Source organism: Bidens hawaiensis, unplaced genomic scaffold, assembly GCF_021521415.1.
Source record: "Bidens hawaiensis isolate Kalapana, Puna unplaced genomic scaffold, B.hawaiensis_p1.1 tig00012229_1, whole genome shotgun sequence".
NCBI classification, from domain to species: Eukaryota; Viridiplantae; Streptophyta; class Magnoliopsida; order Asterales; family Asteraceae; genus Bidens; species Bidens hawaiensis.
In genome coordinates this window covers 146,277-163,482 of record NW_027491988.1, presented here as the reverse complement: position 1 = coordinate 163,482, position 17,206 = coordinate 146,277, and the positions used below count along the sequence as shown (strand labels likewise).

General features: G+C 41.2%; 1 protein-coding gene across 1 annotated transcript; it reads right to left on the bottom strand.

The window, feature by feature from the left end:
- Positions 1 to 5,416: 5,416 nt before the first annotated feature.
- Positions 5,417 to 7,213, bottom strand: LOC143540369 (uncharacterized). Its single transcript, XM_077033453.1, has 2 exons — positions 6,692 to 7,213; positions 5,417 to 5,670 (listed from the first exon to the last, which is right to left on the bottom strand). Exons 1-2 carry the CDS (start codon positions 7,211 to 7,213, stop codon positions 5,590 to 5,592), a joined length of 603 nt encoding a protein of 200 aa, XP_076889568.1. The 3' UTR covers positions 5,417 to 5,589.
- Positions 7,214 to 17,206: the final 9,993 nt, after the last annotated feature.

Below are 17,206 nucleotides of genomic sequence, written 5' to 3'. Positions count from 1 at the left end.
TTATTTTTTTAATTTTGGGTGATACGATGTCTTTTAACTTAACATATAAGTTTTAGGTTATGATTCGATAACATAGAAAATTAAGAGTTTATCGCTACAGCCCGTAAAACTAAAGAAGCACTAAAGGTTTTATGAGGTAATCATGACTATAAAAAGTAACATACCATTGAATAACTATTTTAGAAAAGATAACGGCAGTGCTTAACCAAGTTTGATACCTTTCTTTTTATTTTTTTTATCTCATTTTGTTTTTCAAGTACAGCATATATAGATTGATCTAGTCTAAGTTTAAAAATCCCAACGTCATTTGAAAATAAATGTAATATGTTGAGCATTCATATTAAAATCTCTATCTAAAAGATTCAAAGTTTATCTTCAATTTTAAGCCATCCACATATCAATCTCTATTTCTATCTCTAAATTATCTTTATAATAGTTTTCTATTTCTTCTACTTCTATGCTTGAAGTATCAAAATCATTGAGATACAAATCAAACTTAAGATCCAAGCTGAAAACCTTAAATACGATCTTTCAGCTTTAGATACGTGAATAATGAATCTCTACACGAAAATAAGTAAATTTAAAGAAAGAGATGGATATAAAGATTCAGATGGATAAGAGAAATAAATAATAAAAAAAGGATATAGAAATAGAGACGGAGAGTGAAATATGAAAGGTTTTCAAAAGATGAGAAATTAGTTTATAAGATACAAATTTTTAGTTAAAATTTAGAGACGAGGATGAAGAATGAATTGTGAATGCTATAAGGTATAGGGATTAAAAATGAGATATAATGGCGTTTTGGGTGATTTCCTTAATTTTTAATGGCAAAAATTTCTTTTAGATCTTTTGTATGTAAAACTTGAACTTCAGACTGCAAACTCACCCAACTCAAAATATTCAAAGGCTCTTTACAAATAAACCAACAATCCCATTAATACATGGTTATTATAGTTGTTACATTTGTATCATTTGACTTAAAATTATCATGATAAACTTCACAGTAGTTAAACAATAGTTTTTTTTATTGTTTTTTTAACAATAAGTCACATGCTTAGGCCCGGTACAAGGGGAGGGCAATGGGCCTAGGTCCACTCTTTTGAGAGGCCTATAATTGTTAAAAATAAATTTTATATTTTACATATAATTTTGTTTTAACACAAAAACCATCAAAATGACTTCTTGGTTGAATGAAAATGTTATAGACTATGGAAACAAAGGTCATGGATTCAATTCACACAATTAGTGATTTTTTTTTATAGAAAAAAACTTTTATTTGTGCATTATATGAGTCATTTTAGTATCATGCTTATTATTATTATTATTTGTTTGTTTTGGGCTTTTGAAAGGCAACCTTATTAGTAAAATTGTGAAATTATCTATTACATAATTGAGAACACGATTTTATGGGCCGTTTTTTTACTCGTCCATAGGCCCCAAAATTTTAAAGGGTTCTCAGAGACGGCCCTACTTAAGAACGAATTGATAACGGAAACACAAACGAGCACACAACATTTAAGGTAAACCTCACGTATTATATACTCAAGAAATTAGCTCAAAACTTGAATACAATAATCTCTCTCATAATACCATAGCCCTAACATGGCTATGCATTTATAGGGAGATCTTAACTTGTCCAACAAGTAAAGCCCAAATATAAAAGCCCAATTGTAACCACATAAACCCATTACATCATTAATGAATTCCATAGACCCAATATGTAGGGCTGTAAATGAACCGAACGAACACGAACAAGGCCCTGCTCATGTTTGTTTGTTAAGCAAATAATGTGTTCACGAACGGTTCACGAACACAAACTAAATCAAATAAAATCGGCAGAGCCTAGAGATTGAGATCGATGTATTCATCAACGTGAATAATGAAAACCTGTAAATGAATCGAATGAACACAAACAAGAGCGTGCTCGTGTTCGTTCATTTATCTTTAAAAGAACATGGACACTTAATCGAACAAATATTTATGTTCATGCTCGTTTATTTTAAAATGGAAATTTGTGTTCGTTTGTTTAAAATCTAAACGAACATAATTGAACAAAGATAAACGAGCATGTATGAACAAATGTAATGAACACAAATATAAACGAACTTCTATGAAAACACTTAAATGAATACAAATTAACAAATACAGATAACCTATCCAGATAATATTTAATTATGTTCTATTAATACATAAACAAACATAAATAAACAGACATAAACAAACGTTCATGTACATAAATAAACGAACGGAACATGTGTTTATGTTCGCTCGTTTAATTAAACGAACACAGATTTTTTGTTGTTCGTTCGTTTATTAAATAAACGAACATAAGCGAACTTCCCACCGAACAGTGCACGAATAGTTCACCGAACATTCGATTCGTTTACAGACCTATCAATAGGTATAACCCAATCACCTACACGTGACAGGCCTAATAAACTGGAAATTATCAACACCTACACACGCTCTCAAACTCAATAGATCACACATTTTTTATACAATGACGGGTATTGTCCAACTTCTCACTTTGTCCAACTTCTTGATACCACTACTCCAAATATAGATGATTTTAATGTGTAATGTTAACCTCTTTGTTAGCCGGTCATAGTTACGTAAATCATTCAACCTTTTTTTATCTGCACCTAATCCCTTATTCCCTATCATTTCCCAAATATATAAATATTATAATAAACGTTACGTCTAAAGTTGAAATTTGGTGAAGACGATATACTTATAACATATTAGCTAAGAGGTTAAACCCATACATTTAAAAAGTTCTAATACTTGGGTTAAGCCCATACTTTTAACACTATGTAGGCCTGTCTATTTTGGGCCAGAGTTAAACCGGGATTTGTACCTCTAGTTCGCTACTACTGAAAATTATTAGTATGCATAAATTTTCAATTCATCACGTTGATCAAACTCAATCGTCTAATTTATTAACACAAATCATTACAAAGAGTGTACTACATACATTAGAACATATGTGTAAGTGACGGAATTGCCACAAAATCAAAGAATATAATTGGTTAGTTGCAGTGGCAGATTCAGGAACTTTTTTTAGGTGATTCACTACTTTTATATGTTTCAATTTCACAGAATCGGGTATAAAAAATTCCGGGTCAGCTTGAGGTTCGGGTCGGTTCAATGGTTTGGGCAAAGTTCATTACAAACTAACAAATTAAAAACTAACAAAAACTAACAAATTAAACCTAAAATTTAACAAATAACTTAACAATTAATAACTTTAAAAACAATTAAATATCTAACAAATGAATCTAAACTTATCTTTGCTGTGGGAGGAGTCTAGGAAGAGTAGCAATGGTGAGTATAGGGAAGGGAGAGAGACAACAACTTAGAAAAAAAAAAGAAAAAAAAAAAACCTTGCTGCTGGAATTGAACCCGTGGCCTTCTGTTTAAAAAACCAGCAACTTACCAGCCAGTCCAGCCATTATAGTATAAATAAAGTGGTTCCTTCCTAATTTATAAGATGGTTACTCTAATATTTTCTATATATCGATACATTATCATTTCGAAACTCGGGTGGTTCCAGGAAACCACCCTCATACACTATAGATCCGCCCATGGTTAGTTGCATTATCATTAAGTAAATTACAACAATATAATCCACAAAATAAATATTTTTGAAATTTCTCTTGGATTCATTTGAAGTTTCATTTGTACATCCAAGAAATTGTTCCTACCTTATTTAACTCCCAAGATCTTGGTAGGCTAGCGCTACAAAACACAAATGTAGCTAGGGGTATGCAAAAGTTGACCATAACTAAACATCGACTGATAACCGAAAATAAATGAAAATGACTGAAAACTGACCAAATCACGGTTAAGGACATCTCCATGACGGAGCCATCGGTTATGGTTTCAGTTTTGTTCCCTTGGTTAACCAATTTGACCGAAAACGAACATAACCATTCATATTTGCATGTATTTTAATGCATATTTTTATGTATTTCAATGTATTCCTTGCATAACCTAGTATAGAATGTACATGTTTGAGCCTGAAACATGCATAAACGAGCTTGGAACATTGTGATTGAACCATTCGGTTGAAACAAAGAAGAGTAATTTGGACAACTAACTGAAACCAAACTATAACCAACGGTTAACCAAAACAAAGCTCGGGTATCGGTTTCGGTAGAGCCCAATATTCAAACCGACTTTGCATACCCCTGAATATCCATGTTATTCAATTACAAAAGGGTACACAAAAACTGAGATTTGGGAAAGATTGAGAAATCTAGCAGGTTATAAAAAATAAGACTAAAATTGTCATAAAGTTAAAAAAGTCATCATCATCATCATCATCATCATCATCATCATCATCATCATCATCATCATCGTACTCAGTATATCCCACCAATAGCAATGCTATGGTAGGGTCTGAGGAGGGTAAGATGTAGACAGCCTTACCTCTATTTCATAGGGATAGAGAGGCTGCTTCCGGTGAGACCCCCGGCTCGATAGTAGTTTTGAATCAAGCCTTGGACATAAGACACATAACACTCAATCATCGGGACACCGGCTGATTGGTGCATGTGCCCTTGTCTTTCGGCTATCAACGCCACCACATGATGCCTGATTAACCTTCCGCCACTTTTAACGTTATTTTCACGTGATTAGTAAAATAACGTCAAAATTAGTGCAATTTTACTTTTGCCCACCCAAGGGTTCACACATATATACATTATATGTGCGCACCGCAAGCAGGGCGTATAAAGTTAAAAAAGTATTGTTTGATATTTTGGGAAAAGTATTTATATGTTGCGGCTCAGCCTGTTGTCCGTTTACCCGGTAATTCAGTGTAATCGTTTGAATGCTCTTGGAATCTATAATGAGGTATATTTGATATTTATAATTTGGTTGGGCATGTATAATTTATTTTCAATGACCAATATAAGTACGTTTGAGGGTACATATGAATTTCGTCATAATTTAGTCTTTACATTCATTTTAGTATGTATTGATGCTAGTTTTCCTTGTAAAGAATTAGCTTATGACTTATTTCTTTTACCGTGACTGGTGCTAAAATTATTTATATATAAGCAACCGACAAGTCTTTTGAGACTTTATTCTAGTAGTATCTGGATTCAAGAGTGCCAAGAGCTAGTGCTACAATCTTGTTTCTTAAATCCTATATAAATATGTAAAATGCATGAAAGCGTATCTATTTTATTTTATTTTTTCCAAACCTAACTTTTCATGTAAAACATATAAATTAGATACATATATTCGTTTACAAAAAAACAAAATTAGTTATATAAATTTTAAGAGCAATAGATAATAATCACACTTGTGCATTTCTATACAAAGCATTTATGAACCACGTTATAAAAGGTAGAAAAATAAAAGAGTAGGTGTATGGATCCAGAACAGAACAGAAGAGTGTAACAATAAAAGAATATAAAAGGGCAAGGGGGCCATACCCAAGATACACAAATCGAGCCGTGACTTACATATAAATGGTTAAAACAATAAATATAAATTAAAAAAGAAAAAGAACAAGAGAAGAGAGAAGCTAACATAAAAACAAACAAATAAAATGACAAGAACAAAAAAACAATATGGGGTCTAGAGCCAGCTGAAAACAGCCAATCCCAATACCAAGCTTCCAACCACCATCTCTAGTCCCTTCAATTTCTCTGCTCCACTCTGCAATTAAAGTTCACCAGTTTTAGTTCATTTTTAAACCTAAATAAATAAATTAATTTCGATTTTTAAACAAAATTAATTAATAGCTCAGAATAGATCTAGATCAATATTTGCATAATGACACTTAAATTATTAACATAGAAGAAGTTTATTAAGTCGGATTAAGCTAGATCTATGTGTGATCAGTTGGAAATCAGACTCGAAAATACAAAATTTAATCTCGACTAAGATTGACACCAATGTTTATTATAATTCTCGAGACAAACATAATGATCACTAACCCATTTATTTTTATTAAAATAAATTATACTAAGGGGGTGTTTGGCCTAACTTTTTTAACCAAGCTTATAGTCTTTTTAGCTTTTTTTTTTTACAAAATAAGCTTAACTTAATGTTTGGTTTAGCTTTTTAAGCTTATGCTTATAAGCTTATATAAGCTTAGCTTTTTAAGCTTTTACTTATTTTTTTTACAAAATAAGCTTATGCTTATAAGCTTATATAAGCTAATTTGAAGAAGCTTATTTGAAGATAGTTTTTTAGCTTATTTGTGTAAGGGTGTAAGTTATCATTTGCTCTTAAATGGTAATGGATTAATAATTATTGAATCAACTTATTACTATAACAAATTAAAAAAATGGTGGATTTAACAACTTATTATCAACTTGTAGAATATAATCTAATCCAAACACTTAAAAAAAGCTTATCAGATAATAGAAAATAAGCTATAAACTACTTTAAAATATAAGCATAAGCCAAAAAGTAAAAACTAGACCGAACACCCCCTAATCTTACTCAGACGGAAACTTAGCATAACCAAACAAACTTTTGAAAGACAAACTACTTGCAAAACATTTGAAAGGAAATATTTTACGCTACTAATTACACTACTAATTAAATCTTATTAAATTAAACTAAGTTTGTCATTTTAACAAGCTTTCTTTTAACTCGTTTCAAAATTATTTTTATATCATGTTCACGTTTCAAATTTAAAAAAAAATCATAAACACAACAGAAATCTTACGTCATCGACAACGGCAGCATCGCTAGGTCCCGGAGCTTCACTAGGAGAAAGTGACGGTCCCATCACTTCCGGTGCCGGCGCCGGAGACGACGCACTGTGCCTCTTACTCTTCGTCTTCTTCTTGCTAGGCGCCGGAGCCGGAACTTCAGCGGTCGGAGCCTCCACCGGAGCAGGAGTAGGTTCCGGCACCGGCGGAGATTCGATTGCTGTAGGCGGAGAGCTCACCGGCACCGGAGCAGGCGGTGAGCTCACCGGCGTCTTAGCAGGAGTAGGCGGTGAGCTCACTGGTGACGTGGCAGGAGCCGGCGGTGAGCTCACCGGAGCAGGTGTGGTGACCGTCGGTGGAGCTGCAACCGGTGCCACCGGAGGTGTTACCGGAGCAACAACTGGTGGTTTGGCCGGAGGTGGAGTGGTGGTGGTTGATGGTGGTGGTAGTGTTGGAGATGCGGCCGGAGCTTGACCTCTGACGGAGGCCACAATGACGCAAATGAGTGCGAGAACGAGCGCGTTGTTCCGGTCCATTGGAAGAGCGGAATTGGAATTGGAATTTGGTAAAGAAGAAAGGGATGGAAAGAAGAAGGGTAAGAAGGGAGGTATAAGTAGCCGTTAGAATTAAAAACATTATTTTTTGTGGGGCCCACAACAAGTATACAAACAATATATGCTTAGCTACTAAAATACTGTGACACAATTATGAACCGGACCCCAATACCCATGTGAAATTGGAGGTTAGGTTTATAATATCTCCCTAATATTAATAATAATAATTTTTCTATTTATGTTTTAATTTCTTCTTTTCAGATCTGTATTTTCTCATCTGAACATAGGTTTATGAAAAAAAGGACATACTTCTTTCTATAAACGTATAGTTAATACATTATGTATTTGTTTTGTTTGTGAGACTTAAAAAGTGATTTAGAATGCAACTGACGAACTGATCATTTAATCAACAGGTTTTCAAATCATACATCACTTTCCGGTGCTTAGATGGAGACCGACACTCTATATAATCTAATTAATTGATATTTGAATAATTAGTTGATCATGATTGATAACATAATTAGTGAGCTTGTTTCTAATTCAGGAAGACAAGAACACTAAAACAAAACCATCGAGACTATAAATCAAATACGTCTCATCATATTTGCAATGCAACAATTTTTTACATGTAAAATATTGTATGCGATATATCATAGGTTCTAGACTGTTTTCAAATTAGTCTTAGGGTCTTAGTTCATTTGAGCTTAGCTTTGCATTTAATTATGTGCGTTATATATTTTTCTTGTTTGCGGCCATTGTGTACTATATATTTTCACCTTTAAGTTTTAACACATTTTTTTTTTCATTTATACAAATGAATTGATTTATACTTTTATTGCCTTTCGAAAAGAAAAAAAGTACAGAAATGAATTGTTTTATTGGCCGCATCTTGTGGGATGCTTCTTACAGCTGGCACCGACAGTTTTGAGTACTGTTTTGTTGTGTGTATGAGGCTATGATTGTGGGGTAATTGGAAAATGATATTTTGAACAGCAGAAAGACACTTGAGGTTTAGACTTTTAGATCTGGTTTGCAAACTATGTTTTTTAGACTGTGTTTTAGTTGAAGCTTATTTCTGAATTCATTCTCTAATATTGTTTCGTTTGGCGTCTATCCCTAACCTAATACATCTTTCTTTCTCATCTGCAATTCTTCCCAATCCTCAACCTAACAATCGGCGTCTATCCCTCCCAATCAACTACTCATCTGCCCTCCTCCCAACCCTTAACCAGGTAATTGTTTTCTCCAATTGCAGTTTACGGATTTTACTTTCGAACTTGATGAGTCGTTCTTTGTTCTCCCATCTTCTAAGCATTTATAGTGTTTATATTTTATAACATGGATTAATTAGATTGATAGGTGAAGAAACACTAAGTGACCCAGGGCAGATTACGGATAATCTGTGGGTTAAGTAATGTTTCCCACGAGGATGAGGTCCAGCAGAGAAGGTTGTTCTTCAGATGACCTGCAAAACAGACACCGTAAGCTCGTCACTGAGAAGGGGGGGGTCCTCCTTGTGACCACCCTCCGGCGTGAGAATCAGACTAGATTGCTCTGAATATAAGTGTATATTAAGAGATTGCTAGATAAGATAATGAGATATCAGATGATGTCCTTACCATTCCAAGGTGTTGGAGTATTTATAGCCGAAGGTAGGTTTCCTAGAAGGTACAGCCGGCTGAATAGTATTCCTGTTCTACCAACAGTGGACTACGCTCAAGCCATGCTGGTTGGTGGATAGGCTGCGGCCTACAGTGACAAGGTCGGCTGTATACTGTTCCTTTACTGCCGGCTATGCACTGTTCCACCAACTGTAGGCTGCGCACGTCCCACAGTAAGGGTTGGTGAGTAGGCAGCGGCTAATAGTGACAAACAGTACTAGAGGGTGCTCCTCCTCGTACTGTTGTCGGTGAGCTGTCACCCTGTGATTGGTTCATGGGCGTCTCTGGTCAGATCGTCTGTTTTGCCCATACCTTGGTAGGTATAGTACAAAAGATCTTCCAGAAGCATACGGACTGGCTCATTTGGGCGGGAGTATTCCCGCCTTGCTCATTCCTTCAGGTGACTACTGAAGTAGCAATAGTGCCTTGTGCGTGTAGCCTTGCTATCAGTGCGGGTAGCCTTCCCTGATGGCTTGTATCCGCAACTGCGGGAACAAGCGGGGTACTTCACCATTGGGAGGCTTTCCCTGCGGGTACAGCTGGCGTACTGCGCGTAAGGTCTTCTCTGAGCATGGTGGGTCCTGCGGAAGCAGTTGGTCGTTGCGCAGACGTCCCTGTTCAAGGTGAGTCTTGCGGGTCCAACTGGGCTCTGCTGGGACCTACCTCTTCAAGTCCCCCCAGTCCAATGTTCTTCTCATGAATTATTAATAAGTGAGGTGAACTTTTGGACTAGCAAGGGGTTTTGAAAAGGGTTTTTAGTTTTAAGGTTTTCCGTGGGGATTCTTCCCGCGGTTTTCCTAATGTCACGCAGAAATTCCCGACTTTTCTGCTTGATCTTTGGGTATGAAGCGGGTAGGTTTGTAACCTCCTCGCAAGTCAGGAGCGTTGAGTCCCACTTGTGTGGATTCTCCATGGGGTTTTGGTAGTTTTCAACATAGTGATCAATTATGTTAAAACCACCAATTCCATCTTGGAGTTTCAAACAATATAGTTCTCGACGTTCCCGCCATGCGGGGATGTTATTCCCGATTCCGCAAGCATGGCCCAGAAGATCCTTCCTGGTTTGAATTCCCTGCGGAGTGCTAAGTATGTGAAGGGTTTTGCCTTGACACTGTACCCGCACTCGTCTTACGGTTACTTTACTTCCAAGGTATTTCTGGCGTCCATTCGCTGCGGGTGCTAAGTATGTGAAGGGTTTTGCCTTAACACTGTACCCGCACCTGTCTTACAGTTACTTGGTTGCCAAGGTAAGGGGTATTTTCCCGCTTACTTTTGAATCTTTTTGAATTTTTGAAATTTTTTGAAATTCGAAGAGTTGGTGAAAGGATAAGAACAGTCCAAACTGCTGAAACGTCGTGCGACGGTTTCTTCTGACTGTGTCAGGACGTGCAGGAAGTTATGGTGACGTGACAGTACCTGGTCATTCCAGACGCTTTTTCAGGCGCGTGAGCGCGATTTTTCGTTCGCGTGGCCGCGAAATTAATGGTACGCGTCCTTTCAACAGCTGTTGCCAGCTTGCTTTTTGCCACGTGTCATAGTTTCATTGCACATTCGATTTCTCTCTCTTCAGCATTAAATTCATCGCATTAATTGCGATTAGTATATAAAGGGGGAGAGGGCTCTTTGTAATCCACACTTTCACTTTTCTCTTCATCTTCAAAACGATTTCCGGCGAATACTCAACTTTTCAGTCGAGCATTCTCTCGAAATCGTTCTCTTCTTTCATATCTGCAAGATGTCTTCTGCTTACGATCTTGAGGGTACAGCCGAGGAGGCTGGGGTGCACGCCGAGCACCCGTCATCCACGTCCGACAAGGATGACAAGAGTACTGCTGGCGAGTGCCAGTGTGCTCTGCCTGTCGATCTATATCAGTACATCGTCAGGAAGTTCATGCTCGAGTCTCTCGAGCCTGAGTTTCCTGAACCTCATCAGACGGTGTATAATGCCACCAGAGGCAAGATCGGGGTATATGCCGCATTCTTTGTCTATGGGAATCTTAGGTTCCCACTGACAAAGTTTGTGTACCGTGTCCTAGAGAGGCACGGTGTACACCTGACCGAGGTGCACCCGATGGCGATCGCGAAGATTCGCCACTTCGAGTGGGTGTGCCGGATTCTGGGCATTGAGCCCTTCGTCGACCGCCTGATGACCTTCTACTCTTGGAGGTGCATCCAGGGGTGGTATACTCTGATAACCCGTATAAAGGGTTTGAAGAGTTGCGCAACCGAGCGCAGTCTTCGTTCGTGGAAGCGGGAGTTCTTTTTTATCTCCGCTCGCGCCATCCCCCTTGCCATGAAGTTCAAGAATGGGCAAGCACTCCCCAGCCTTCACGCCTCCAACTACCAGGAGGCGGAATGGTTCTCAAAGATATCCCGAGTCCAATCTCCGGTTTACCGCTTTGCGGAGTCCGGGATGGTGATGCTCGGGATGAGCCGGGTATGGAAGGATGCGGATGCGCAAAAGGTCCCGATCGTCCTCGAATACGGTTTGAACTCTGTTCCTTACGGTACGGTCTGTCTTCTTTGTTTATATTTGTTTGTCTTCTAACTGTGTCTTTTATTTCAGAGGGGAACGACTTGCAGTCGCTCCTGTACCCGCGGGAGGCTGATAGTCCCGCTCGGATGGGTACTCGTGCTCTAGATGAGAACGAGTTGCCCATCCTTGCACAGACGGCGGATCGGTTCGTGGAGGTCTACCCGCCAGGCCACGAGATCCTGAGCGCCAGGCGGCCAGGTAAGGCGTTATTCAACCCTCGACCCCTCAATGTTGAAACCTCTGCTGGAATTCCTCTAATCCTGTGTTCTGATGAGGAATCCGCAGATGGTCCTTCGTTGGTGCGGAAGAAGAAGGCTGCCGGCGGGAAGGGGAAGGCGAATGTGGCCTCCACTGCCGATCCGGTGCCTCGGTCTGACTCAGAGACCGAGAGCGAGGAGGTGGCGGGGAACCCCGGTGGTGATAAGACCACTGCTCCGGAGGCTGCGACTGTCACCTCCGGAGAGCCCAGGATGACGACGGCGAGCGGCGCAAAGAGGCCGGCTTCATCGGGTTCGTCCCCGCCTGTCCGCACTTTTAGGCTCAAGAAAATCCGTAAGTACAAACTTCCTTTATTTTTAACTTCATAGCTTTCCATCATTAATACTTAACTTCCTTGTGCAGGCGTGGATGCTACGGCATTCCAGGGTGGAGCGGGGAGGAGTACCTCCCCGCCCATGACGGTAGGCTTGGTCAACATCACCGCCGGCTGTCAGTGCCATATTTACCGCATCTTTCACTGAGCCGGCGGTTACTTTTGCTGCGGACTCCGCAGCGGCGACCGCGGCGGCCTTCAACATGCCTCCTCCGTCATCGGCAACGACGGCCGATCCTTCAGGTATGCATGGGGCTTCTCGCCAACCTCTGCCTCCTTCCCATCTACCTGACCTCTTGGACGGATTTCCCTTAGGTTCAGGTGATGGGTTTGGCGGCTATCGGCCTGTTATTGACCCTACAGGTGCGTAGGGTTCTTTTGGCCTATTTTTTTTTTTTATATATCATCTTTTCCTAACTGCTTTTTGTTTTTTGCAGTGTTGGATTCCAATGAAGTGTATGTTCCACGATGGAACATCCGCCGAGGAACAACCCTTCGCACACCTGTGGAGTGCGTGGAGTGGGCTCGTCACGCAGCTCCCAGTGGTGCGTTGGGGGAAGCCATGGCTAGCTACCAGGAGGGTAGGCTAACCAATGAGCTTCGGGTTCTCCTGGCCCGGATGCAGCCGCGCGTCGAGCTGCTTTGTCGTGAAAACGACAAGTTAAAAGCAGCTCGCATTCAAGAAGTAGCTCAGGCGCGGGCTGTCCGGGAGGAGAATAGGAGGCTCTCCGCCGCGGCTGCGGAGAAGGCATTCAAGGCCCTTGAAGTTGAGGTTCAGGCCCGTCTCGAGGCTCGTTCCAACGCTGCCCAAGCTGTTAACGAACAGCTTCGGCTGGCTAAGGAAACTGCTAGGAACGCAACTGAAAGGGCCACCAAGGCTGAAGCTGTTGCTGAGCCTCTACGCCTCGAGAATGAGGAACTTAAAGCTAAACTAGAGGCGCTCCAACAGGCTCATGATGCCTTGGCGATGGAGGACGCGAAGAAGCTCCAAGAGATCCTAGACCAGAGGGGCGTGTGTGACCACACTGAGCGGAAGCTAAAGGGCGTCGAAGAGGCTGCTGCAAAGGAAGCGTTGCTTGCCAACCTCAATAAAAGTGAAGCCGAACGCGCCTGTAACCAAGCTCAAGCCGCCCTCCAAGAAGCTCTGGTTGCCAAGGAATGGCTTCTTCGAGAAGCGTTGTCTCAGGTAAGCTTTTCATGTCTTTACGCTTTCCTTTGTAAATAGAAAAGGTTTTAATACTTGTATTTTTTTTTCTTTTTGTAGGTTGTGCATCGGGTCTTCACGGAGACGTCTTATGACGATGCTATGAGCACAGCCCTCAACGCTTCTCACGAGGATGGGGAAAAGGCCGGCTTCCTGCTTGGTCTAGGGTTTGTTGAGAAAGGCATCCCGCCTTCCAACTTCCCTTTGTATGATGTGGATACTGAAGCTGTTTATGACCAAGCAGTGAATCAGTATGCCGCCTTCCCGCATCCGGTGGTGGAGAAGGTAAACGAAGTCGCTGCTGCTGATGATGGGCTAGCTATCCTTAAAGCTTTCCTTGAACCGCCACGCTCTACTGATGGTGCGGGTCCAAGTGGAAGTGGTCCTGAAGCATGATCCTGAAGATCCCTCTCCACCATTAGCGTAGATTTTTGTTTTTTTGTATAGCTTCTTTTGTATGCGGGTATGCACCCAGCAATCTTTGTAATATTTGAATTTTGATGGAATAAAGATTGTGTTAATTCTTTGCCTTGTTTAGTTTACGCATGTTTTGATCTAACTTAGCAATTTCTTTAGTACTTAGATAAGTTAACTTTTTAACGTGGCAAATTATAAGTTTGTTTCGCTTCCTCTTTCATGATTGTGCGGGTATGACCGTCACTTACACTTAGTAGGATGGCTTAACTTTACTTATATCTGACCTGCGTGGAAGTTTTCCTCATCTTTTCCTTTGAAATTTTCTAAGTGTTCAGAATAAGTTAACCTTTGGACGTGGTAGATAATAGGTTGAAGTTTTGCCTCCTTGTTCGTGATTGTGCGGGTAAGACCGTCACTTGCACTTACAAGGATGGCTAAACTTTACTTACATCTGACCTGCGTGGAGGTTTTCCTTAAAACTTGAAATTTTTACCGTTGTGTTTATGCGGGTTTTGCCGCCTTCCACACGTAACGACTTACTTCTTCCCCTATTTATGCGGTGAATACCGGCACATCAGTGTGGGAAGTTCATAAGTATAAAGGTAAGGCTATCAACACATTGTGAAAGGAGAATCATTTCCATTAGAAGTGGCTCTAGGCCTTTTCTTTACAAGTTTGGAATTGATCTACATATAACATTTGCGTAATTGAGCTCCATTCCATGTTCTTGGGATGGGAGTGCCATCGAGCCTTTCGAGCCGGTATGCGCCCTTTCCCAGAACTTCTTTGATAATGTATGGCCCTTCCCAGACCGGGGCCAGCTTTCCTGGGCGTTCTTGGTTCGAAGCCTCGTTGTTACGCAGTATGTAGTCTCATACATTGAAGTTGCAGAGTTTTACCCGCGTGTTGTAGTACTTTTGCATTTGTCGCTTGTAGTTCTCTTCACGCACTGCGGCTAAGTCTCTGCGTTCCTCGGTTAGCATAAGGTCTAACCGTCTTTCCGCATCATTGTCTTCTGGCTGAATCAAGACCCTTGGTGAGGGTAAACCAATTTCGACCGGGACCATGGCTTCAGTGCCATAAATGAGACTGAACGGGGTTTCTCCCGTACTGGCCTTCTTCAGCGTTCTGTTTGCCTAAAGGACGTGCAGAAGCTCGTCCACCCAGCCGGATCTGTGTTCCAAGAGTCTTTTCTTTATGCCTTCGACGATGCTCTTATTTGCTCTTTCCACCTCACCATTACCTTGCGGGTGTGCCACTGAGGTAAAGGTGTGGGTGATTTGAAGTTCTTTCAGCCACTGTTGTAGCTTCTTGTCAGCAAAGTTGGTGCCGTTATCGCTCACCAAATTCTGTGGAAGTCCAAAACGACAAATAATAAATTCCCAAATAAATTTTTTGATATATTTCGCGGTTGTTTGGGCTAAGGGTTTTGCTTCTATCCACTTGGTGAAGTAGTCGATGGCTACCACTAGGAACTGAACATTTCCTGCTGCTGTAGGAAATGGGCCTGTCACATCGATGGCCCACTTCTGAAATGGCCATGAAGAGGTGACTGGAACAAGTTCATTCTTCGGGCGGTGCGTGTTGGGTGCGTAGAGCTGGCAAGACCTGCATTTTCTGATGTATGCCAGCGCATCCGTATGCATCACCGGCCAAAAGTATCCCGCGTTGTTTAGCTTAGCTACAACAGCGAGGGGACCTGCGTGTACTCCACAGATGCCTTCGTGTACTTCCCTTAGGAGGTAGTCAGCATCTTGGTTGTCCACGCATCTTAAGAGTGGGCCAAGAAAGTTACGTCTGTAAAGGATGTCATCGATGAGTTGATAATTCAGTGCTTTACAGCGTAGTTTTCTTGCCTGTGTTTTTGACTCTGGTAGTGTACCTGCCGCGAGGTATTTTATTATTGGTGTCATCCACGTTTCTGTGCCGGTTTGGATGACACAAATTTCCTTGTGCGGGACCGAAGGTGCCTCGAGGAGTTCAATGCAGATGTCCTTTCCCAAGTGGGTGAAGGCTAATGATGCAAGCTTGCTTAACGCATCCGCAGATTTGTTTTCACTACGCTTGACGTGTATGACTTTGCAATCATTAAAATCGCGCATAAGGGTTTTTGCTTGTGCGAGGTACAGGGCCATTGTGTCGTTCACGGCCGTGTACGTCCCGTTGATTTGATTGGCTACTAACATGGAATCCACGTGGGCTTCCAAGTGTTTCACTCCCATCTTACGCGCAATTCTCAGCCCAGCCAAGAATGCTTCATACTCGGCTTCGTTATTCGTACTTGGAAAATCCAGTCGAATAGCGTAAGTGTATTCTTGGCCTGCTGGGTTGGTTAGTTTCAGCCCAGCGCCTGAACCTTCGTTACTGGCTGCTCCATCAGTGTAGAGTCGCCAGACATCATTGATGTCCTGTGCTGGAGAGGGTTGAGCCTCTTCCTGGCACTCGTTTTCCCGCGATGCAGGCACTTCCGCAATAAAGTCGGCCAAAACCTGGCCTTTTATGGCTGGTCTTGGCTTATACTTTATCGCATATTCCCCCAACTCAATTGCCCATTTGGCTAGGCGTCCCGATAACTCGGGTTTGCGTAGAACGTTTGCAAGTTTGAAGTTTGAGAGAATGGTGATTGGGTGACCCTGGAAATATCGTCTTAACCTGCGTGAAGCGTGTATAAGTGCTAAGACTAATTTTTCGAGGGTAGAGTACCGGGTTTCTACGTCTGTTAAGATACGGCTGACATAATAGATTGGCATCTGGATGCCTTTTCGCTCTACTAGCAGGACTGCCCCGGTTGCTCTATCTGTTGCGGAAAGGTATAGGATTAACTCCTCTCCCGCTTTTGGTGCTGTGAGCGTTGGGAGTTCGATCAAGCGTGACCGAATCTCCTGAAAAGCTGCTTCCGCTTCTGGTGTCCAGCGGAAGTGCGTTTTCTTTAAACAGTTTCTCAATGTTGACACGAAAGGAAACGACTTATCCGCGTGGTTTGCCAAGAAACGATTAAGTGCCACTAGTCGTCCATTCAGTGTCTGAGCCTGTTTGATGGTAGTAGGTGATTCCATTTTGATAATGGCTTCGACCTTTTCAGGGTTCGCTCTGAAGCCATCTTTAGTGACGATGACCCCCAAGAACTTACCTTCTTCCATTCCAAAGGCACACTTGCTCGGGTTGAGTTTCATGTTTATCTTCCTAAGCGTGTTGAAAGTTTCTTCGATGTCTTTCAACATCGCTTCTGCATCAGGGCTTTTGATGACCAAGTCATCCATGTAGACTTCCAAGTTCCTCCCAATTTGGGCATGAAACTGGTTGTCCATCAGGCGTTGGTATGTGGACCCGGCATTCTTAAGTCCGAATGGCATCATTTGGTAACAAAATGTGCCATCGAGCGTCCGAAAAGCGGTTTTGTCCTGATCATCAACGGCCATGTGGATTTGATGGTACCCCTTATACGCATCCAGGAAGCATTTAAGGCGAAACGGTGCTAACGAATCCACCTTAAGATCAATTTCGGGTAACGGATAACAATCTTTGGGGCATGCTTTGTTTAAGTCCTTGAAATCTATGCACATGC